Source organism: Lissotriton vulgaris, chromosome 9 (genome assembly GCF_964263255.1).
Source record: "Lissotriton vulgaris chromosome 9, aLisVul1.2, whole genome shotgun sequence".
NCBI lineage: Eukaryota > Metazoa > Chordata > Amphibia > Caudata > Salamandridae > Lissotriton > Lissotriton vulgaris.
In genome coordinates this window covers 1,182,977,537-1,183,003,245 of record NC_141697.1, presented here as the reverse complement: position 1 = coordinate 1,183,003,245, position 25,709 = coordinate 1,182,977,537, and the positions used below count along the sequence as shown (strand labels likewise).

The window sequence follows — 25,709 nt, the reverse complement described above, 5'->3', positions numbered from 1 at the left end:
GTAAAAATGAGACTGGTTAAGATATATACAAGTTTTAAAAGTAGTGTTCAGAAATTTTCTAAGTGCAAATCCAATTGCGGTACTGAGCTGGCGCGTCCGTGTATACAAGAAATCAGGGCCGGACTGGCTGCAGCGGGCACCGGGCATTTCCCTGGTGGACAGGAGGGGTGGAGGCCGGTTTTGAACCCATGGGGGCCGCTTTTGTCATTGGTGGCCGGTTGCAATATCGGTCCCCTGTAAAAGCGGGAGTGGTGCCTCTTGCTAGCAACGCCCCTCCCCGCTCCTAAGGCCGATCGAAAAGCAACCTGCCAGGGCTGGTTGCTCTTCACAGTCCGGCCCTGCAGGACAGGTACTAAAACCAATTCTGCTATCTGCAGGAGCACACATACCTTCAGCCATTTGCAGTTACCACGTGTACTTTCTGCCGGAGAGACACATGTGTGGAGACACACAGGAACACACCCAAAGAGATGGCCCTCCTACCAATCACAGAAGGCAAATACTATCTGCAGAGATGTACGCCCCTCCTGCACGTTCAGTAGACACAAACACGCACATCCTCTACTACCTGCAGGCGGCACACAAAACCTCTGCCATCTGCATACACACAGCTTTGCCTCTTGCAAACATACACAAAGTCTACCTCTGCCACACTGGGTCCTGATTTGAAGAGAGAAACATGAACCAATAAAAGTGTCATCCCACTTTTGAAAGGCCCTGCAGAGTGGTGTTTACAGGCACCTGTGCCCTGAGAAGGATTAAGTTGAACGCTTCCTGTTGGTAAGATAAGGAGTAACAAAGATTGGCAGCGGTACCCCGGGTTTAGTGGTGGACTGTGGGACCTTTAATACTAAAGGGGTCTCTGAACTCTGACAGGGAGAAGATAAAAGGAGACAAGATAGAGGCAATTTTTGGTCTCCTCTCCTCTTCCTGCCCCACCTGGCCAATACCAGTCTACAGCGTGGACTACGGGAGGCAGGTCTAAGCAGTGCTTCCAATCCCAAGAGGAACTCAAGCCCAGCAAAACAAGATCTTCTGAGCCACAGAACCTTGGGGAGGCTTGGAGGCATCATGATTGCAAAGGAAGGCAATGGACGTGGAGCAGACTAGGACCTCCCTTCAGTTCTCAGCCTCAGAGGACTGTAGAATTTACAAACAGCAGGGGTGGCAGCAGACAGCAACCCACATTGACACATAGGTGCAGGAAGCCTTGGAAAACCGTGAACTGTGCATGCACGTGACTTTCACATCAGATAGTCGTTAGTACTGCTGCATGGTTTGCATGGACAGCTCCTGTGTTGGCCTGCAAATGAGCAATACGGATATGCGAAGAGGATTGGCAGCCATCTTGATGACACTTCTGGAGAGCATTGTGTAGCTTTAGTGTATTTACATGTTAACATAGGATGCTTCCTGAAGACTTTAGTAGTGGAGGCATTCTACCTTCAAGTATCTTTGTTGGCGAAGACCTGCTGCCTTTTAAGTGTGGGATGACTCTCCTAGTCCATTAGTGGGGCATGATAGGCACATGTTTAAATCTGCTGGCTTTTAGAGGGGATCTGCGTGAGACCAGTTGTATGTGAAGGTAACTGGAAAGATCTAAGAAAGCACTTTGCTACATTTTTGTCATCCTGGTAATGCAAAATGATATCATGAGCCAGGATTGGGGCCCAGATTTATGTAGATATCTGGATGAAAGTCAGACTCTGTCTTGTACTGCAGACGTTTGTGGTGCCCAATCAAAACAATAAAATTGGGATGGGTGGAATGCTTGAATTAATCTCAACCTTTGGTAATTACTTGAAGAAGCATTCCAGTCCATTGCTTTTGCCCACCCTGCCACTCCAGACTTGATCCTGCTCATACAGGATCGGTGCATCCCAATTGCCTCGCCAGTTCCCCCACCCCACAGGCAGGAACTTAAGCAACCCCAGACCGGTTTTGACCTTGTTTGGCTCCTGGAATACTTGAATTAATTGCAGCCTCTGGCAGTCATTTGGGCCACATTCCAGTCCACTGTTGTGCCACCACGCTGCTCCAGAAAGATACCAGCCATGTGCATTGGCTCCTAAATCTTTCTAGTGAATCTTGGGTAGTGCAAGAAAATTCCATGATCAATGGATTGTGTTGAGGTTCAGTGAAGTTCCGAGTGACTTACTCTGTCTTCTTGTTTGAACGTGTCCAAGAAATACGTTGATACAAAGGTACATCACATGACCAAGACCACCAAAAAAAACCAAATACAATGCAGCAGACCCTTGTGTGGGGAATGGATTACCAGCCATTGAATGGTATCTAGTCCATGGTCATGGTGGTGTGCTTCAAGCCTCAGCTGTGGTTCCCAGCTCACGTAGGCTCACTGTCGTGGGATCTGGGGGTGATCATCCAAAGAGCAGGGACCTCAAGGGAGGCATGCCTTGTGACCAAGGATTATGAGTTTTGTCTGGGCGGAGTGGGGGTGATACCTCAGATGTAAGTGGGGTAATGCTATGAGTTATGCATATACCCTTGATGTTTTTTGCCTACGTCGGTGTTGGGTATGGACATTAAGGTGTGTGGTTCAACATTCATTGAAGTGGGATGAGCTTTAGAAAAAATCGAGCTTTACATGAATGTCAATGCTAAAGGGTAATAAGTCAAATTCTATGTCTTGCAGATTTTGAGAAAGTATGTTTCCTTGTGTTCCAGGGCCTTTCAGATGTCCTTTTTAAAGACCAGTCCAACCTGTGTGTGGTGAGCAACGGAGCTGAGTGTCTGAAAATCTCCAAACGGTTTTACCTGGACCACGCCCCAGAGGAGTTCATCGAGAGGTTACGACAGCATGTAAGTCACCAACATATTTAGCTGAGTTTTGCCTACCTGGAAAGCCCTATAGCATCTATTGCTACACTGTACCATGGATTTTTGAGGCAGTTAAATGGCACAACTTTGGATTGAATGGACCGGTTTTGCTCCCACACTCCCTGACCCTCCATTCCAATATGGTGTTCATCCCTGGACGCCAAACATTGTTTATCATTCTTTTTTAGTGTATGTAATACCCGTGTACAAAAGGATGAAACTTTGCTATATGACAGTCCAAATCCATCAGAGCTCGTTTTGCGCAATGGTGGTAGAAAAGAAAGGTAATGAACAGGCATCCCATCTTCCTGTGGCGCAATGTGCCACATCATCTTTAGAAGTCCTCAAAAAGCCACTTTGCATGGCTTGTCATGGCATTGTAAACATGTGCCCCTTCCATGCAGAACACTGCGTGAAAGAGGCGTTCCATGGATGTTGCTGTGAGTGTTTCCACGCAACAATAAATACCAAAGGAGGAAGTGGAGAGTTGGTGTCCTACACAAACACCTAGGGTGGATTCGACCTCCCCTTTCAAATATTTATAAACAATAGGGTCCACCCATGAGGTATTGCGATAGAGGTTTTAGATCAAGGGTCATGTGTGTTTCCTACATAGGTTGGAAGCACTTATCACTCACTCCTGACCCTACCACTCACCCTCTCTCACACCACACATAGTAAAAAACATCAGTGCTCCCGCGCATTTGATGGTAGTAGCACGCCGCTTTCCGTAGAGGGACGCGAAGACCCCTATGATGAAGCATGACACCAAGGGCCCTTTTGGTGTGTGAGGGGTATTTAAGAAACACGATGTGCTTCCAACCGATGTAGGAAACACACATGACCCTTCATCTAAATCCTCTATCGCAATCCCTCAATGGGTGGATCCTATTGTTTATAAATAAATGTTTCCATGCAACACCCATGGAATCTGAAGCATTCCCAGATTTATGAGGAATTGTAAACCTGGGAATGGGTCCGATTCTAATGCCAAATCAGGGGTGGCGTTAGGGAGGTGCAACGAGGAGGAATAACCTTATTTCTCCTGGTTTTTTACTCTTTCTAAGCTGCATTTTGTTTAGATTCTGAGCTTCATTTGTAAAAAACACAAAAGTGCCGGGCCCATATTGGATGCCACTGCAGCTTGCACCACCCATTGCCCCTGCCAGTATTGCCAATGACAAAACCAACACAAATACTAACCATCACCATAAGTGTGGCAGCTCAGACTATTCCAGGCCCCCAAAGCTATATAAATGGCTTCGGCGACAAGTATTAGTCATTTTATTGTATATTTAATTAATAAACAACTGTTGTTGTGCTCATCCCTAAATTAGCTATACATTGCCTCCATGTGGCAGACTGCAATAAATGCTGATGTCGACAATTAAGTGCTGGTGCCGAGCACTGGAATCCACCGACTCAAATTAAGCACTGTTTAAATGGCACTATTTATCACATTAGCCCACCATGCAGTAATCAAAACATTATTTTGGGCCTTATTTAGAGTTTACTGGACAGACTACTCCATCACAACACACTTCTAATGAGGCAAGATGGAAATACCATTGTGGGCCTGTGTACCATCAGGTGTGAAGAAGGACAACAGGAATGGGCAGGAACTCGGAGCAGGGACTTATAAAAAAGGAATCTATGTACCTGGCCCTAACACGACAGCAACAGTAATGCATGAAAAAACTTCCACCAGTGTTACCTTGAATACACACCACTCCCTCTAGTATGTAAGCAATAAATTATTCATGATACCAACCGGGGTGGAGCGAAGAAGCAGATTAGGTTAAATATTCACCATATGAGTTGTGCACAATACACTGTATACAGTATGTCCAGATATTAAGTACACAAATGTCCGTAGTTACTGGGAACCAGAGTCCACTCTGGATAGTACCCTGAATGATGGTGCCCACTGATGTGCTTGCTGACTGGTAGTGGGAGGAGTGGTGTGCATGCACTCACAAACTAATTCACCAATGTGACAAACACAGCACGTTGACTGTGGGATATGGTGCAAAACACAATCTACATCTCTTCAGGACTGAAACGCACTGGTGCTTAGTTCTCGTGGGCTAATTAAACCGACGCAGCCACAGCAGCTCAGCTGGAGATGAAGTACACTGAAGTACTAGTAAAGTAAAGGGCTTTTTTATGAGAGGATTGTGCCGCCAGAGTGTCACTTTTGTTTACGCTACAGCGGTGCAAGCCTCTCAATCATATCTATGAGGCGACGCAGAGCCACTCTGTGTGGTTTGCATGGTTTCATAGATATGGAATAAGACAAAGCAGCGCAAGTTGCTGCCTTGTCTTGCTCTGCTTCAAGGAGGTGTTCTATGGTCAGTGCAGTGGGTTTTCCCAAGCAGCACCCATGGATTTCGACACTGTCCCATATTCACGTAAACCTTAGGCAGCACTGAAAACTTACACCTCCCCAGAGCAGGCGTAACGAGGAGACATATTTTTATTTCTCCTCGTTTTTTCCTCTTTCCATATGTGCTACATTCTGCAACACACATAGAAAGAAGGAAACACCTCTCTGGATTGTTTTTGTGCAGGAAGGTTTCCCTTCCTCCCCAAAAACAACCCTGCATGCAACAGAGGCCCTCTTGCACCACCACAGTGCAAGGGTGCCTATATTGGCACCAGGCAGCAAATCGTGCACCAGCACAAGGGGAAAGGACAGGAATGCACTGTATTTCAGCAATACGGTGCATTCCTGCCATTTCATATTGACGTAGGGCAGTGAAGCAAGAAGACTTGTGGTGCTGCCTTACGCCAATTCCTCATAAATGAGGCCCTGAGTATTTAGGGTACTAACCAAAACCCCTGGTGTGAGGTGACTAAGTAGTTGGGGGTCTGTCAGAAAGAAAATATGCCTTGTCGGAAACCCTTTCACAGGGCCATAGGGCAAGCTGGTGCTATCGTCCCAACCATGGAGGTTGAGGCCTTTCATCCCTGATGTCCCAGGGCCTGGTCTATTATGGTCTCTGAGCAGCTGAGCCAAGTACCTCTTCAGCACCAGACTCTCCATGACTTCTCGGGGAGGAGGTAGGTGTAGCCCGAACATAGGTGAGCAACTCCAAATACATCCAGCAACCCCAATAAATGATTGCTGAGTTCAATACTTGCTTTTATAAAACAAGCATGGGAAAGCAATAGGTCTCGCTTATGTGAGAGCTACTGGCTTGGCCAATTTTTTTGATCCATGTTGTACAGGAGCATGGTTAAACGTTAGTGGAATAACATAGAGTGGTGTAGAGGACAGTGGCATAGGGAAGAGTAGAGTGGTGCAGAGGGGAGTGGAATGGCAGAGTATTCTAGAGTGGCATAGAATTAAGTGGCGTAAAGTGGAGTGCCGTGGAGTGGGGTACATTACAGTGGCATAAAGTAGGGTGGCATAAACTGGAGTAGCGTAGAGTGGAGTGGCGTAGGGTCGGGTAGAGTAGACTGGGGTAGAGTGGAGTGGAGTGGAGTACAGTAGAGTGGAGTGACACAGAGTGCCGTAGAGTGCATTGTGCAAAGTGGAGTGACGTAGAGTGGAGTGGCATAGATCTGTGTAGATTAGATTGATATAGAGTAGAGAGGCATAGAGTAAAATGGCGTGGAGTGCCATTCAGTAGGATAGAGTGGGTTGGAGTGTGTAGAGTGGCGTAGAGTTGAGTGGAGTGGAGTCGTGCAGAGTAGCGTAACATGGAGTGGCATAAAACAAAGTGGCATAGCCTGCCATTGTGTGGAATGGGATGGAGTAGAGTGGTGTAGAATAGAGTATAGTGGCACAGAGTGGAATGGAGTAGAGTGGAGTGGTATAGAGTGGCGTAGAGTGGCTTGGAGTTTCGTGGCATAGAGTGGAGTGGGTAGAGTGGCATTGTGTGGAGAGGAGTGGCATGGAGTAGAGTGTCATAGTGTAGAGTGGCATGGAGTGGAGTAGAGCAAAGTGGAGAGGAGTTGCATAGATAAAAGTGGTGTAGAGTAGAGTAGAGTTTTGGAGTCGAATTGTTGCTCTCTTCTTTGCGGGTCACAACCAGCTTCTCCTTCATAGTTGCGCACTGGTTCAGTGCGATGGCCCTTCCACTTCACCATGGTCCCATCAGGACACACGTAGGGTCGTATTAACATACACAAGGCGATGGTCCTTTCCAGTTCATAGTGCTACCTAGGGCAATGGTCCTTTTCTCGATGAAGCACTGCACCAGGGTGACACCCCTCACTCTTTACCCCCCACCTGGAATACGTGAGTTACGAGAGGCACAAGCAAGGCGCTGGCTCTCTACGGGTTGCAGCACTGCAGAGGTCGGCAGCACTTATCCTGACACATTGCAGCACCAAGGTAAATGACCCTTGTTCTTCTCCTCAGCCTACACCTGTCGAAGGAGGGCCTGAATTCCACACACAGGCAGAGAGCCCGATAGGTGTACCTGTGCACACCGGCAAACAACCTGATCGGTGCAGTGATTCCAGTTGATCCGAATCTCCCTCTCCATTCCCGGGATCCACTCAGCAGAATCCCAATTGGTCCTCGCTCCCTCCAGGCGACCTCCTTCTCCTCACAGGGTCCTCTTGTCTTGGGTGAGGCAGAAGCTGATGCTCCAGGCGAGTGCTCTTCATTCTCCAGGATGATGTCCTCTTACCCAGCATGGGAGACTGGCAGACCCTCAGTGCCCAGTCCTGATCAAAACAGACAGAACTCATGCTGAGAGTCTGCACACTGATGTACAGCTTAAGTCTGACAAGGTGGGAGCCTCAAGCTCCCTTTTTAGGTTGACACTGGGAGGCGCATGCACTGCTCTGCGAGCCATGCTGTATTGGAGTTTGGAATAAAAGCCCGGCCCATAATTGTCATTGGCTTGTGTCATTGCCCTTCGTAAATGCTGGCTTCTGATTCGTTATTAGTCCCTCCTTACTACCGCCTTGGCTTCATTTGTAACCTTCCATGAGGACTGGCCCTTTCACTACGGTTGTTACACGGTACCTCTTCTTTCGTTTATAAGCACTATTTTATTTAATGAGTTTCTCTTACTGCAGGAGGCAGTGGGTCTATCATGCGCAGTTGTGACCAACGGCTTGTTAATTTAACTTGTAGCAAACAGGGAGCTCTTTGGGGGCCCGGGAGAAAGAAGGGGGTAACCCAGCGATGCCTTTAAGCATTTGCAATGCAATAGGTCTCGCATTTGCGAAAGTTTAAGCTATTGGCATTGTGAATGAAAATGCCTTTTATTTATGTTTTAAAAACCGAAACATAAATAAAAGGCATTTACAATTCCAATAGCTCAAACTTGTTATAATCGGTTTCCAAACATATATATGATTTCGTTTCGGTTTTTGAAGTTTGTATTCTGGGTCTTACCCACTTCGAAGTGCCTATTCCTCTGTCTTGTCTTCCTCTAGAGAACAGTCTATCACTGAAGGAGTGTCTCCAAATTTGATAGGGGCCCAAAACACACGCCAATTGAGTGAATACAGGATCACACCTGAATGTCAACCTCAGTGATAGGAGCATCAAAAAGTTGCAAAGGCCCAAAGCCCCACTCTTCACGATACCTTTATCAGCCTCATCTTCTTTCTGAGATGTTTTCTCGTTCCTTTGATCAGTGCCTTCTTTAGAATCCGAGCTCTTTTAAAGAGTACTGACGAGCCTGATTCTTCCTTCCTCCAGTGTGTCCCACCAGCTATCAAGAATGCAGCAATCAGCAAAACTCTCCTGGCGGATCCTCCACCTCCACATGTTTCTCCGGCAAGTCCTGGGGTTCCCAACATGGCACCCACAAGCCCTCATGCATTGTAACACTCACAGGCACTCAAGCTTCCTTAGTACTTCACACAAACATATGTGTAGCCCTTTATGTACTGTACCACTCCCAGGAACATACCAGCGAGATACCGATAAACATGTGTGGGGCTTCCATGTACTGTAGCACTCACCAGCTCAAATGCACAACTGCGCAATGCACTTAAACACACATGCGCTGTTTCCATGTACTATGCAAAAACCACAGTTGATGGACAGAATGCAGAACAATGTCATACATTCACCCAAGTACAGAGATCTGGGCCCAAATCCATCGTTTCTTTGCACTCCACACCACCCCAGTTCAGACATGGCCATATGCAAATCCCCGTTCATGTCTGAACTGGGGTGGTGTGTAGTTCAAAAAAACGATGGATTTAGGCCCAGATCTCTGTACTGGGGTGAATGTATGACATTGTTCTGCATTCTGTCCATCAACTGTGGTTTTTGCATTTGTCACCCCGAGTGGGATGGGTATGCTCAGACGTGAGTCCCATGCACTCCACACCACTGGATTCAAGCAAGCCGGGCTGAAGACGGCTGGAATGTTTGCAATAATAAGGTTTAGTGAACAAAAAAACTAACTTAAACTGTGGACATAATTGGACACAATGAAATGAAATAGGGTCTGTGTTAGCCTTGAATATACACTAAAGTGCACAAACAGATTTTATTGAAAAAAATCCTTTTTATTAATGTTTATTTAAATTGTTAGATATTCTTCAAATTTGATGTGGTAAACCTTGTTTTAACACATATATTACTTTTGTACTTTGTTTTCTTTTTCAATTAATACAATTATTAAATAATTTCAAATAACAGTTAAATCATATACAGACATATTCTTGTATGTAACATGGCTAGAAGACAGTGGTTAAAGATGACAAAAACCAAAAGTCTCTTAATGCTACGCGCGTTTCGGCTACAAGCCTTCCTCAGGGAGCCATGGTGTTGTGCGCTTAGTGCCACCTAAATTGGAGCAAATGGTGGCTGTCTTATCCTGATTTGAATGATAATGGCCCTTTAGGCGGTGGATATTAATTCTCTGGAGGCCACTGAAATGTAGAGTATCCCAAACCTTAGGTTTGTTTAGAGAAGGCTCTCGGTCGCGGAACCAGCTGTGAAGAGAATAGGATTTTATGGAAGATGACAAGACCTGTTGATTAGCGTGGCCCTACAAACAGCTATACCGGATAGATCTGTGAGCTGTCCTATCTGTTATTGCAGCCGCAATATACAGGTGGAGTGTGGGGACCCTTGATAGAATTCAACTGTTACCATCCAGGTGTTTTAGTTAGCCTAGAGCAGCATATAGTTGGCTGCACAAGAAATAACCAGCTGGTGGCTGGTATGGTATATGGATAGTTAGTCCCGGTAAATGACGTATGCGTGGCTGCACGTCTCACGGGTTCATAGCGGGACCCGTGAGACGTGCAGCCACGGATACGCCATTTACCGGGACTACCTATCCATATACTATACCAGCCACCAGCTGGTTATTTCTTGTGCAGCCACCAACAGCACACGTAACGGGACCCGTTAGACGCCGAAACTCGGACGCGTCAGGCATTTAGACCACACAACTATATGCTGCTCTAGGCTAACTAAAACACCTGGATGGTAACAGTTGAATTCTATCAAGGGTCCCCACACTCCACCTGTATATTGCGGCTGCAATACCAGATAGGACAGCTCTCAGATCTATCCGGTATAGCTGTTTGTAGGGCCACGCCAATCAACAGGTCTTGTCATCTTCCACAAAATCCTATTCTCTTCACAGCTGGTTCTGCGACCGAGAGCCTTCTCTAAACAAACCTAAGGTTTGGGATACTCTACATTTCAGTGGCCTCCAGACAATTAATATCCACCGCCTAAAGGGCCATTATCATTCAAATCAGGATAAGACAGCCACCATTTGCTCCAATTTAGGTGGTACTAAGCGCACAACACCATGGCTCCCTGAGGAAGGCTTATAGCCGAAACGCGCGTAGCATTAAGAGACTTTTGGTTTTTGTCATCTTTAACCACTGTCTTCTAGCCATGTTACATACAAGAATATGTCTGTATATGATTTAACTGTTATTTGAAATTATTTAATAATTGTATTAATTGAAAAAGAAAACAAAGTACAAAAGTAATATATGTGTTAAAACAAGGTTTACCACATCAAATTTGAAGAATATCTAACAATTTAAATAAACATTAATAAAAAGGATTTTTTTTCAATAAAATCTGTTTGTGCACTTTAGGGTATATTCAAGGCTAACACAGACCCTATTTCATTTCATTGTGTCCAATTATGTCCACAGTTTAAGTTAGTTTTTTTTGTTCACTAAACCTTATTATTGCAAACATTTGATTTATCCCGGTTTAGGAACCTAGTCGGGGATACCTCCTATTTTCACACACATGAAGACGGTTGGAATGCCAGAAACTGGTCCTCGGAAGCTTGTTTCCGGTCCAGGGAAGGCATGGCTTGGCAGTTCGGGCTGGACTGTTCCCCTAATGCAAAGGGTCAGACTGATTTGCATATGGCCATGTCTGAACTGGGGTGGTGTGGAGTGCAAAAAAACGATGGATTTAGGCCCAGATCTCTGTACTGGGGTGAATGTATGACATTGTTCTGCATTCTGTCCATCAACTGGGGTTTTTGCATTTGTCTCCATGTACTATAGCACACAATGGCCCACGTACATACCATCACAGAGCACTCAAACATGCATGTGCTCTAACCCACATCTATCCTGATGTAGGCCAAGGTTAAGCTGAGCACACAGCTCCAAAATTTCAATGAGTGGGCCTGTAAGCCCTATTCTCATGACACAGGTCTAACTATATTAAGTGATTACTCAATATAAAATCAGTGTGCTTTGAACACTCACTATAAAATGAGTGTGCTAGTACTCCGCTCCCGGTAAGGGCGGTAGCCCTCCACCACTATGAGGGTAGCCCCTCCCGGTCTACCTAGACCGGAATCTGTGAGACAGGCCCAGGACATGGCACACATGCATGATCTGTGTTTGCTTATGACTACAACTTCATTACCAAGGACAAAGCTATGATCGCAGCTGGGGGCAATCGGGCAGGGGTTCATGTCTACTACCATGCATGGAACTTTTCCTTCCCAACAAGCCCTCTGATGCTAAAGTAGGAACAGTCAAAAGACCTCTGACCACAGTAACATAGCTATCAATGGTACAGTGGATGGAGGAGCACTGGGCCCGAAGAGTGTGAGGGGGCAACTACTTTCTAATTATGGCTATTTCATTTACTACCAGACCAGTGGAAGGGATGCCCATTTCTATTGCTTGCCTTAGGCCATGACACCCTTGCAAGAGTGAATGGATTCCTGGGAGATCTGGTATCGCGGTCCCAGCTTGCTTCCAGAGAATTTATCCCCACAAGTGAATTTCTTCCTGTGATACGACCCTAAACTCGAAAATAGTCTTAAAGAACAGGGCTTCTCCTTAGCCCTCACCAGAATGGATCTTTTTTCACCGCGGATATCTCCATCCACTGATTGTTCCGTGGCAGCACTTGAGTCTGCGACCGGGGGCATTAATAATTTATTGTTTTAAAGTTTCTTTGCAGCTTGATGAGCAGCTGCAGGCTCGCTGTAGTCCAGGTTCAGGAGACATTGGAAATGGACTCTATGTGAGGCATGTCAAATGGGTGTCCTGCATCCTGCCTTCTGGTCAGTGATCCCTCCAGCTGTAGAGGGGGAGCTGCAAAAGGTGTGAATGGATTAGGCTCTTCTCTGGCCCCCTTCAGCACAGTAATAGTAAGTTGAGAAGATCTCAGCACGGATGAGAAGCAGTCATCTCCTCATCAATGTCCCATTAGAAGAGCCCCGATCACTGTAAGAAGGTTCCTAATAGGCTCTCCACTACTCTTGGTGACTGAAAGGGCAGCCTAGCCAACCCGGAGTGAGAAAATAACCTGTTAGAGGGAGCCCACCTCCTTCCTTGACTGATCCTGGTATGTCACTAGTACCACACGACTGTGCTAGCCAATTGGCGCCAAGCACTTGTCCCGCTGTAGGACCGTGGCTAAACCCCTGGTAGCTATCAGGACCCATCCTTTCTTGAGCAGGAGATGAGCCCTAAGGACTCGTGAGCTCACTGAAGACCACTGGCTCTCCTTCCACAGTATGGCCTGTACTTGGGAAACATAAATGTCTAGGGCAAGCCCACGCACCCTCCTGCCTACCCAGGTGTCAAGAAGGAATGTCCTTCCAGGTTTTGCACTGTGCCCAGGAAATCATATGAATTCAAAGCTGGCCTTCATCTCATCTCATCTCATCTCTAGGGGCAGGTGTATAGGGGGTGCTGGCAGCTAGCGCCCAGTTGCTGCTTCTGGTGGGCCCGTCATGCGTAAGGCCTGAGGTGCCCACAACCCTTGCCTGTACCAGCCCTTATTTATTTATTTTTGAGATTTATAAAGCGCTCAAATACCCGAGGTGTCTAGGCGCTGTGGATAACGACATCAGCTAATGAACGAAGTTATTGATTGTATAACCAGGTTCTGGACATTTTTCAAAAGATTAACAAAGACTGACAGGATCTTATATGTAGTGGGAGAGCATTCCAAAGTCTAGTAGCTGAAACAACAAAGCGTTTGTCACCTCATGTAGCAGTCTTGACACGAGGGACCTTCATCAACAATGCAGTAGCAGAGCAAAGGGCTCTGTTAGGAGTGTAAATAGCTAGATCTTTTAAAAGAAAGTGAGGCCCAGAATTGCGCGTGGCCTTGAAGGCAATGCATAATGCCTTAAACTTGATTCGGGCCCCTTGGAGCCTTGTGATGCTGGCCTTGCCTACTCAAAGTGATTGGCATGCTGGTGAATGCTGTCACTGAGCCAACGAACTGAGCGTGCTCAGTCTCGCTGCACAATAGCAGTATTGGCCTAAGCCATTTTTTTTTACGCTCCAGTGGCGCACAATGCTGAAACATATTTACAGGGCCACACAAAGCCACCCTCCGTGGCTTTTTATGGCCTTTTAAATATGGCTCCTTTCACACATTACTCTGCGTGAAAGGGGCGATCCATGTGATGTTGCTGTGGGTGTTCCCACGCAACCCCCATGGATTCTGATGCATTCCCAGATTTACAAGGTTTTGTAAACCTAGGAAAGCATCAGATTCTAACACCACCCCAATGGAGGCAATAAAGTGGCGCACCGAGGAGAAATACCTTTAGGTCTCCTCATATTTTGCTTTTTCTATGTGTGCTGCATCCTGCAGCACACATAGAACGAGGAAAACGACACCAATGATTGTTTTTGTGCTGGAAGGTGTACCTCCCTGCAATGTAGGCACCCTTGCACCATGGTTCAAGGGGGCCTGCAATGGCGCATGGCAGCTAATTGTGCGCCAGCGAAGAGGAGAGCACAGGGATGCGCCATACTGCTGTAAATATGACGCATCCCTGCACTTTAATAATGACGCAGCTCAGCTCAGCAAGATGGCTTGCAGCGCCGCGCTGTCATTTTCTATTAAACGTTCCCTTAAGTTTAATCTTTCTTGTTTTATAAGGAAACATACCCTTGGTGCTTTGCATCAATACTATAAAAAGTAACGTGCCTTCGGCGGGAGCTAGTCACAGGATAGAGCAACGAGATCCAGCAGTCGTGAACAACGATTCACAAAGAAGAAGGGAAATCAAACAACCTTTGACCCAGATGACATCACAGAATTAACGCCCATGCTACTGTGGTTGCCCAAGACTCCGGCCCCGGAGGTAAGGCAAAAGCCAACATTCCTTCCCAGAAAGCGTCGGGATGCTAATGAGGCGAGTTATTCACGGGCTCTGGCCCCTTCCTGGAAAAACTTCTCATAAACAACTGCCTTCTGGGACCCTTTGTCCTGGCACAAGAAAGCGTCTCAAAGGGAACACGGTGCCGCTCCTTGTTTGAGGCGCGGTTTGTAGATGATGCCCTTAGATATCTAGACTACGTAAGGCCGAAGGTTAATAAGGATGCATTGCCTTTTCACTGCTTCCGAGGCGCACTCACGTGGGTGACGGTAATGCGTGAGACGTAGGTGACGGTCATTGCGTGAGACGTAGGTGACGGTCATTGCGTGAGCTCAGAGCCAACAAGCAGTCAGACACTCCATCTTTGACCCCGTCTGCACTATCCTATTAAACGAATTTGCGGTGTTTATCAAGAAGTATGTGTCTATGGTCCAGATATGAACATCACTGTCTGATGCAGAAAGAGCTCTTCTGCTGCATCTTGTGCTCCAGGATATTATTTGAGAAATGTTATGGAATGGGCTCTTTTTCAACCAAAGACTTTTTAAAAACTTCATATTACAAGACATCTGGAGGATTTCCTCTTATTAAGACACAGCTACAACCCAAGGATCTGCTTAGATGGTGGATAGATTCTCTCAACAACTGTCTCCTGAACCGTTCCAGTAAATTAGCTTTAAAAAATACAGAAGATTGGGTATTTTTACATTCACAGAGACTCCCAGAATGAGGACTCTCTCGATTGTCCTATCACAGCTACCATGTATTGGGGTGAACATTCTGGGTGGAAAGTAATGGTCAAAGGGGAGAATGCTGAACTGATAATGCACCTCCCTCCAGCCGCGGCCCATGCACGTAAGAGCGGTGAGGCCGGGTTGAAGGGGGGATTTCGACAGATGATGCAGAGGGAAAATGAAAGTAGGAATTCATTTTCTCTCGCCATCGTCCGCACTATGGTGCAAGGGTGCCTGTGTTGGCGCTAGGCAGCTAGATTTTGCGCAAGCGGAAATGCAGGGGTGCGCCGTATTCTTCTGAATACAGTGCATCCCTGTGTTTTCAGAATGGCGGAGCATGGCACTAGCAATGTTTGCTTAACGCCACGCTTTGCCGTTTCCGTGTAAATATGCCCGTTGTTTGATATTTATTAGTCTTTCTAATTGGTTTCTGGGGGGAAAAGCAATCTTGCCTGCCCCTCTCTTTGTATTTTATTAGTAACCTTGGGCTGTACGAAAGGTCTAGCAATCTGATGACCTATTGTAAGACCTTGTAGTAATAACTAACAATGACTTACCAGTAGCTGCATCCTTTTACTGTGAGTTAAAATTGCATCAGTATTGTGGTGCAAAAGGACATTCCAGTCAAAACGAAGATGTATTTCTTCTGCCACGCCAGTCTGCCATCTTGCACGGTCCCTTCTGTAATATGGATTGCACCAGCACAATTCTCAAGGATGCACACCATTGTTTGCGTGGTGTGTGACCCCGTGTAAAATAAGAAAGCCTTTGCATCTGCACCAGATTACAGTTGGAGGTTCAAGAGCAATAAGCAGTCAGGAGATTTACTGAATATGCACCTACTGACAGCACCCTTTGCAAGGGAGCAGAGAGTCCCAGGCACCCCTCCAGGCATCCTGACGCTGGCAGGTACAGTCACTCACTGTGGAGAAGTGTGGCTCAGGGGTTAGAGGCGGCAGACCCGGAAGCTGAGATCGGCCCTGGACCAGGGTTCAATTCCCTGCCTCGGCGGGTCTTGGGCTAAAAATCCCACGGACTCGATAATTCTCGCTCCGGTGCCTCCTCGACTCACGGGTTCAGACTCTGGGCAATAGCTTGCTTAATCTCCACAACGACCCCTCGCGGCGGGATGCCTGGCTTTCACCTTGTGGATACCCTGCCGGGATATCTCACAGGGGAATACCAGGACGGGTTCCCTAAGCAAGCGCCGGGACACCCACTGCAGGTAGCTGTGCGCTATATAAGCTCAAATACATTTACATTTACATTTCCTTCGAGGAGACCTATGTTCCCTTTTTTACTGAAACCGGGTGTTACACTACAGGTGGAAGGCAGACCGGCAGTTTGAAAGAGCCAGTCTGCCTTTGACTATTGTACTGTTCAGGGTGCCAGCAAGTGTTTGTGGCTTATTCTCAATAGTACAATGACCTTAATAAGGAGGACTGTCTCACTATGTGCCTCGCACACCCAGTTATGTGGGTCAGTGCACCCTCTCTATAATACAATCCCCGTCGGGCCAAATACTGTGATAGTTCACTTTAAATACACTGAAGACTGAGCTCCTAAGCCTAGTGCTGTGATTATTCAGTTTTTCCTTTGAAGCATATGCCCAACACCTTGTTACAGCAGCTTTTTACATTATTTTTCATTACATTTCTATTACATCTGCTTGGGGGGGTAAAATGACACTTCAAATGCTTGTCAAGGCCAGACCTATTGGCTTTGTTGATGCTTGTCTATTTATAAAGGGTGGGTATTTTTGACTTCAGCAATAGTTGGTTCCAGTTGGAAACCTCTAGTGAGGTGCGGGAATCAGGAAACTGATGACTGGAATCCTCAATTAAACCTCCGCCAAAAGGTTGCCACTGGATTTGTAATTGCAGCTCTTCCTACCTTTTTTACGCTTTGCCTGCACAGCCCCTGCAAAATCCCTTGTAAACAAACAAAAAATATTAAACAGGCTTAGAGCTTTCCCATTACTTACCATTGGTTGGCCTCTACATCACTCTTGTTCCCTAGCTGCATTTTGGAATTGGCTCCTCCAGCTTTCTTCTGTGGCTTCCTGTGTGTGCCCGCTGTGGAGCATGGACCAAGTACAGCGTCCTGTCTGCAGCCATTATCCTTCCATTACCTGCAGGCTCATGCAGATACTCTTTTTCTACTTTTGCATATGCATTCTTACAGAGTACATGTGTCTGCAGTCTCTTGCCCCCACCCCAACGTCCTCCCTCCGTTACTGCTGTTACTGCTTCGTTGCCTTCCCTCTGCCCATGGTCTATTGTTTCTCCACCCACTGCCCATTGTTTCACCACCCTCGCCTTCCTCCCCCTGTTTCCCCACCCCACTGTCCATAGTTTCACCACCCTGTCCTCCTTCTGCTGTCTGTTGTTTCCCCTCCCATTCCCTAAAAGGGGTTCGAAACGCGTAGACCCTTTGGTTTTATTGTTGTACACCAAACAAATGCGCTGTTGTGACAGATAGGGCTGGTGATGTGCTGTCCTAAATTGTGTATCAAATTTATCACTGTCATCTAAGAGTCTGTGCACAGCCAAGCCTTTATATAGAATCTTTGCATTGTTTGGTCTTAGACCCCCTAGGTTGTTAAAACTTTTGAAAAAATGTTCTCTCTTGTTTTTGGGGTCATGTGTATGTGTATGAATGCTGAACAGGATGATTGAGAAAATGTGGTTTGAATGATGGAAGGTTTGGATGTGTGAATTGAGTTTTGAGTTTGGATATATTCTTCTTTGTATATAGATTCACTTTGTTTAAACACCAAGTGTGGTGTTTATATTCTTCGAACACTTTTTTATATTCCTTGAAAAAACTTGCGGCGTTTCCTTTGAGAAAGCGTTTATCAATAAATGAACTGTCTTTTCAAATGAAATAAAGATTATTGACTAATCTGGACACAGACTGACCAGTGGCTTTTGTGTCCGATAAAAGATTGTTGAATAGCTATCAGTACTGGCATTTTTGGTTGTTTTGTAATTGTTCCAAGGCACATTAGTTCATTACCATCTGCCAGTCTCCCTTGAGTACTTGCGCTCCTCCATGGTGAGTGATCACTTTATGGATGTTGAGCCTTCATGAGCCCAGTGCCTCATCCTTAATTTGGCTGCTCTGTAGGAAGCTGGCTCTGTATATACTATAGGAAAGTGAGGTATAGTGTGAACAGAGTCCAGTGCCTTATTTTCAACATGGCCGCCTCCTTTGTGTGTGTGTGAGGGTTATATGTTAAATCACAAAATAGTGAACAGTGCCACATAATTTGCCTTTTCTTGTCACAATTTGCAGAAAACACAGAACCTGATCTGTTCATTTGGTCAAAACGAACCAATTAAATTGTGCAATTCAACTGGTAAACCAATAATCAGCCAATCAAATTGCATACTTCAACTAAATGAAATAGTTCCTTCAATAAAACACATTGAAAATGGTGTAATCTTATGTCTAAATATGTTGGTGTTACACTAGACTGCATTTTAGCTACTCTGTCTCTGTTATAGGAGCGCCCATTCCCCAGCGACAAAGACCTCTGGGAGCAGCTTACCGGAGAACTGCAGTGGCAAGTGTTCCGCAAAGACAGAGTCAAAAGTACCCTCCAGCGCATTGAGCGGAAACGGAAACTTCTACAGCAACCATGCGGCTGCGCGGACCTGCAGCCTCACGGGAAGGGCTGACAAAGCCTTAGACCTCCTACCAGTGGTAGAGCAGAACATCTATAGGAACGGACTACAGCCCAGATGTAGAAGACAAACCCGCTAATGTCCAACCACAGCCATTAGTGGGTGCTTGTACGAACAGTCCACTGCTATCTAGATTTAAAGGAATGAAGTGATAACAGTCCTTTGCTTGTTCACCACCTACCAAGTGTAGAGTTGCACTACAATAAACCTCTATCAATGAATGTAAACGAGGATTTTGTAAACCTAATTACACAAAAATGCACTATGAACTATAAATGATGATTAATTCAGAAAGCACAACACACTGTGGTACTGGGGAAAGGCGGTTTATGAAACTAAGAATAACATGTTTAACTAAAAACAAGCATTGGAAATGCAATAGGTCTCGCAGCATTAGAGTTAGTGCTTTTAGAATTGTTTATGGGTTTTTTTGTAAATCTTTAGCATTTTTGTTTCCTGTAGCCAATGCTAAAGAATAAAAAAAAAAAAAGCCATAAACATTTCTAAAAGCTCTAACTCAAATGCTCCGAGACCTATTGCACTGTGTGAGGGTGAGGGGTTGAGGGTGAGTGAGGGTGAGTGAGGGTGAGTGAGGGTGAGGGGTTGAGGGTGAGTGAGAGTGAGGGTGAGTGAGGGTGGGTGAGGGTGAGTGAGGGTGAGTGAGGGTGAGGGGTTGAGGGTGAGTGAGAGTGAGGGTGAGTGAGGGTGGGGGTGAGTGAGGGTGAGTGAGGGTGAGGGGTTGAGGGTGAGTGAGGGTGAGTGAGGGTGAGGGGTTGAGGGTGAGTGAGAGTGAGGGTGAGTGAGGGTGGGTGAGGGTGAGTGAGGGTGAGTGAGGGTGAGGGGTTGAGGGTGAGTGAGGGTGAGGGCGAGTGAGGTGTTGAGGTGAGTGAGGGTGAGGGGTTGAGGGTGAGGGTAGGTGAGGGGTTGAGGGTGAGGGTGAGGGGTTGAGGGTGAGGCTGAGGGGTTGAGGGTGAGTGAGGGGTTGAGGGTGAGTGAGGGTGAGGGGTTGAGGGTGAGTGAGGGTGAGGGATTGAGGGTGAGTGAGGGTGAGGGGTTGAGGGTGAGTGAGGGTGAGGGATTGAGGATGAGTGAGGGTGAGGGGTTGAGGGTGAGTGAGGGTGAGGGGTTGAGGGTGAGTGAGGGTGAGGGGTTGAGGGTGAGTGAGTGAGGGTGAGTGAGGGTGAGTGAGGGTGAGTGAGGGTGAGTGATGGTGAGGGTGAGTGAGGGGTTGAGGGTGAGTGAGGGTGAGGGTGAGTGAGGGTGAGGGTGAGTGAGGGTGAGGATGAGTGAGGGTGAGTGATGGTGAGGGTGAGTGATGGTGAGGGTGAGTGAGGGTGAGTGACGGTGAGGGTGAGTGAGGGTGAGGGTGGGTGAGGGGTTGAGGTTGAGGGTGGGTGAGGGGTTGAGGGTGAGTGAGGGTGGAGGGTGAGGGGGTGAGGGTGAGTGAGAGTGAGGGTGAGGGGTTGAGGGTGAGTGAGGGTGAGTGAGGGTGAGGGATTGAGGGTGAGGGATTGAGGGTGAGGGATTGAGGGTGAGTGAGGGTGAGGGATTGAGGGTGAGTGTGGGTGAGGGATTGAGGGTGAGTGAGGGTGAGGGGTTGAGGGTGAGTGAGGGATTGAGGGTGAGTGAGGGTGAGGGACTGAGGGTGAGTGAGGGTGAGGGGTTGAGGGTGAGTGAGGGATTGAGGGTGAGTGAGGGTGAGTGAGGGTGAGTGAGGGTGAGGGGTTGAGGGTGAGTGAGTGAGGGTGAGTGAGGGTGAGGGGTTGAGGGTGAGTGAGTGAGGGTGAGTGAGGGTGAGTGAGGGTGAGGGAGGGGGTGAGGGTGAGTGAGGGTGAGTGAGAAAAAAATAAGAGCAGACAGTGCTGGGGCTTGACTGGCTATTAGCAGAGAGCGCCCGAGGGTCAGATACAGTGCCTGGAAGCGAGGACATCACAGCCTGCTCGACTTCAAACCCAAACGCAGCGGCAGGCTTAGCATTAGACTCCCACTGCTATATGGTGACCAAAAGAGGAAACTGTATGTTCCTGGAAGCGGATGTCCGAAGAGATGGGAAACCTGTGGAAGAGAGCGACGGTGGGGCGACAACGATTATGGCTTCGTTTGCTTTTGGTATCCGACTGGCTGCTGCGTTCCGGTTCTGAGCCGTGGAAGTTAAAGGGGTTCTCGCAGAGTCAACGAGGCAAAACGCGAAGGAAAGAACCATGGCTGAAGACGGGTAACATTATATTAAATCTACATCCGTTTGCAAGCGCTAAACGAAGCCTGACATGGGCGAGCAATAATTCAGTGCAAATACTGTAGCGGGGCAGCCAGGATTGGATATAGTATAATTGAGCACGTGTTTTTTTTTATCAACAATGACGCGAGATTTGCTACGTAAATTCAAGAGGCACGCGCTGTAAAAGTTACAACTATTTGCGTGTGTGCGCGTGAGTGAGCTCTTCTTTGCTTTTAATCTTTTGGCGCGATATATTTAAGTTGGAACGCAAACGACGACAGCGCGTTCGCCTCTTTTAACTCTGCGCCAGTCAGACAAGGATTTTACTTCAGGAAGGTCTGGAGTTGTGTTTGAGTAAGTTTGCTCTCGTTTGCATGTACCTGACAAAGCCCCAGCATATACTTAGTTTCCAGCTAACTTCGCAAACCGTGTGAAATCCCGAATGTGAACTGTAAATCAATTGGTCAGAATAAACTGTTAAACAAACACAAGAAACAGTCGGACAGGAAGCAATCGCAGGAGCAGGCTCATGTGTGCAGCAGTTACAGAGCGCACACACACAACTGGAGACCAGTTACAGTCAACGAACAATCGCAGGCAGGAGCAGTCACAGGCGGAGAGAAACGATGCGGTCAGAGACATGGAGCAGTAACATGTAAGGGAGGGGTCGCCTGCAGGAGGCAGTCGAATTCGGAGAGCTGCTGCAGGCACGCGGTACTCACAGGCAGGGCTGGCGCAGGCAGGGGCTTCACTCGAGGAGGCTGCGGGGACCAGTGGAGGGGGGAGGAGAAATGCGACACGGCGGGAAGGGGAGGGACAACCAAAGAAGACGGAGACCCCAAAGACAGGCAGGAGGCAGGGACAGGCAGCGTGGGAACCGGGAACGGAGGAGAGAGGCAAGGAAAATGTTTAAATTGAGGGACAAAGGTAGAAGGTGGGGGCACTTGGGAGAAATATTGTAAAGCTCGAGGAAAAAGAATACAGGAAGGGAATACCTGAAAGGAGAGAGACAAACGGAAACAAGCCTTTCACCGTAACACGGCGGGCAGGGGAGGGGGCGGAGAGGGGAGAGGTGCGACACGGCAGGCAGGCAGGGGAGGAGAGTAGGAGGAGGAGGGGGGAGGAGGGAGGCACGGCCTAGCGGCAGGCAGGCAGGGGAGGAGAGGAGAGGAGGAGGGGGGAGGAGAGTAGGGGAGGCACGGCCTAGCGGCCGTGCAATCAAGTAGTGAGGGGGCGGAGCTGGGGGAGGCTGTGAGAGAGAGTAGGCGGCTGGGGGCATGTGCACGCGCATTTAAGCTCAATGCGCATGCGCATTGAGCTTAAATTTCTCGTGCACTGCAAGGAATCGCCACGATTCCTTGCAGTGTGGATAAAGAGCGGATAAGTGCCAATACTCTCGCCTTGCTCGATGCGCATGCGCATCGACAGGCGAGACCTAAAAATGTATGAGTTCCATGAATACTACTATGCTGGTTAAAAAATAAAGACATGAGCCTGCTTCTCCCACAGGGCACCAATGCCTACCCTGCAATCAAGGCTCGGGCTCAATCTTTGAACAGTTACGAAAGGACAAATGGTCCAGTGGTTGTAAATGTAAGTTCAACATCCTCAAAGAAATAAACTGTGAGCAGACGCAAATCCATTTAATTACACCACCTTCACTTACATTAGAAGAAACAGCCTGTAAGCTCATTCTACATTTTGTGTTAGGCTCCTCGATAGATACAATGACCCCATATGACTGGTTACAACTTTTAAAAAACCTCATGGATCTGTAATTTTTGTTACCACTTGCTTCCTTCGCCATAGTCTACCTTTTCAAAATAAGAGCACTGAGCTCATGTCCTCGACAGGAAAGACACAGAGACACTCAGTAGCAGTTGTAACTTGCCGTGATATTCCAGGCTGACATCCAATTCATAAAAAACATATTTAGCTTGTGGCCTGGGCAGGTGATGACCGGGCAAGTAGAGTTTAGAAGTTCGTACAACTCTGTTAAACTTGCCTTGACCTCAGGTGCAAAATAACTACCAGCTTAGAGTGACAGAAGCAGATAGCTTCATGAGAGATGACCATCCCATCCTCACTGAGAACAGAATCATAAACCTACAGAAGGGTAGTGGGGACAGTTAGCAAAATATGTTTATTAACATTCATTTGTTTTTGTAAGTTGTGTAATAGCAATATTTTGGTCAGTACACTTTTTCCAACTAAACTTCAAAGCTATACAGAATTTAAGTAAGGCGAAGATCGCGTATAGTTCTTTGTAGAAGGTAGCATGAAAATGGATAGATTTGTATTAGAGCCAGCTTGAAGGGAGGAGGCTGATCACAGTAAGAGAGGGTACATAAAAGATGGAAAGGGATTGAAGATCAGCATGCTACTACCGTCATGTATTGTAGGTGCAGCTCACAACCCTATGGAGAGGCCACAGTGCATTAACGGATGGGCAGGACACGACTTCTTAGGAGTTCCCTGAATGATAAAGCGTGTGCCTCTCAGGTGCCTTTCTGGTTTGTGTATAATATTGTGTGTCAGGATTATACTCTTATTGTGTTTTGTTACTGCTCCTAAGCTTCAATTTCACATGAAAAAGGCTGAGAGCCAGGATGTTTAAACACTGAATGTTAGTGTACGGATGGGTAGTCATGTATGTACATGCATGATGGTTAAGTGGCGATTGTTTACGTGTTGCGTATTTGCCAGACTGCTCAAACTGTATAGTCGCTAGAGTGTAGATGCGCTCACGCATTGATGTAGGAAAAGGTGTGGGGAGAGTGGGGGCCACGCATGCAGGTACGTCCCATAGTTGGAGCAAACGGCATCATACCAATTGAGCACTATCAATGTGGTGCCTAAGGATGTGTGCAGAGATGAAGGGTGCTATCTTGGGAGGTTCAATCTTGCATCAACTATTGTTTATGCTCAGCAGGCTACCAAGGAGTGGTACAGGAGCCCCCTATAGGAATGGGCTTTATAGAACTAGCCATGGAATATGCTCCGAATGTTTCCCTAAGGGGAGAAAAAGGAGCAACCTCAATGACCATGTTTACTATATGGTTTGAGGCGTCCACGCAGGTATGGCAGAAATCTATTTTATTGGGAATTATATCCTTGTCTACAGAACATATTTCAAGAGTTATCAAGAGTGAACACCCTGACATATGGAGAAACCCATGAAATGGACATAATACAACCAGTCATCGTATTTAACTGAGGTGTTCACCCAAGTGTGGCCAATACTGACCCAATGTTATGGGGATTATAGAACCTGCCTCACTTTAGGATTAGTAGTGAGGGGACACCTATAGGAATGCATATTTTACAACCAGATATGGTGTACGTTTTAAGAGCTAGTCCAGGAGTGCCAGAGAAGCACGCTTAGAATGATAAAATATTACAGATCCATGGGTTTGTAGGTCCACCGAGAGAGATAATGGCACAACCCATCAAAAACAGACCGTGCCAAGGAAGGTCCAGTGTTAATACATGCAAGGTTATATGGGCTCCATCCAGGAACGGTGATTGTGCGTTCCAAAGAAATCAAAGAAATCTAAAGAGTGATCAGTCGACACATAAAGAGTAAACTCCATTGTATTGGCCCGGAGGACAGAGTGTGAAACAACATGTGGGCAGGAGGAAGGGTGCAACCTGAGGAAAACATGGCCTGGTGATACCCGGTGGAGGAAGTTGACAAGGACACGGTAGGTGCAATACAGAAAATAAAAATTCACGCTGTTGGCATGTTCTTAGAAAAAGGACTATTTCAATGTAAATGCTAAGTCAGTTTTAGACAATTATAAAAAACACTGTCAGCATTTCAGAGCAAAGAAACATTTTTCTGTATAGATAGCTAAAACCAGGATGATCTTCAGAGGGTTTAGCACTTGGAGGGATCGTGTGGCCGGTGGTTGAATCCTTGTACGACCGCCTCAGCGGAGAGGACACCTGCTCAAGATGGCTGCAACATTCAGGCATATCGTAGTCGTAATACATTTTATTCAGATTGCAGGCAGGGACCAAATAGGCACTATTATTTTCTCTCCTGGTCATTTGAACTGATTAACTCTAGTCATTTGGGCATCACCTTGGGAAGCGATAACTATTCACAGCATTCCAGAAGATAAGAACCCCCGGAGTTCTCATCTTGTCCATAAGTGAACTCTAGAGCTTAGCTTCTTCTGAGCAGAGATAATGAGCTAAGGTGCTGACTTCGAGAGCAGTCTCTCTGGTTAATATGGTTTAGCTTTACTTGGATGAAAGCTGGGTCTTTGCCATTGATGGCCTTATGGGCGATGCAGAGGGTCTCGAAGTTCAACATCTAGCGTGGGAAACCAATGAATTGCTTCTAAGGCTGGTTAGATGTGGCTGCGTAGATAAGTGTGTAGCTGTTGACGTGCCGAGGATTTTGGGATTCTTTGTAATCCCTGTAATACAGTGATTGAGGACCCCCCCCCCATAGTTTGTATAGTCAAGGCATGACAGTACAGGCACTTCCATCGTTTCTCCTCTCGTTCCTCCTTTTGCTTCTCGAGGAAACCTAGATGCAGACAAATTATGTTTTACACTAAGCATAGAGTAGAAAGTATTATTGTGACCTGGCCTGCTTTGGGGAATGTGATTTTCCAGCACTTTAAAGATACGAAAACTGTAAAGAGGTCTAAACTGGACT

The 25,709-nt window shown here is 46.8% G+C and overlaps 1 protein-coding gene across 1 annotated transcript in view; it reads left to right on the top strand.

The window, feature by feature from the left end:
* Positions 1-19,036, top strand: part of LOC147692987 (cyclic nucleotide-binding domain-containing protein 2-like) — a 182,084-nt gene extending 163,048 nt beyond the window's left edge. The window contains exons 14-15 of the mRNA XM_086939568.1: positions 2,689-2,823; positions 18,640-19,036. Of these exons, the coding sequence (XP_086795694.1) occupies positions 2,689-2,823; positions 18,640-18,813 (309 nt within the window). The 3' untranslated portion in view covers positions 18,814-19,036. The remainder of the gene's footprint in view (positions 1-2,688; positions 2,824-18,639) is intronic.
* The last annotated feature ends 6,673 nt before the right edge of the window (positions 19,037-25,709 follow it).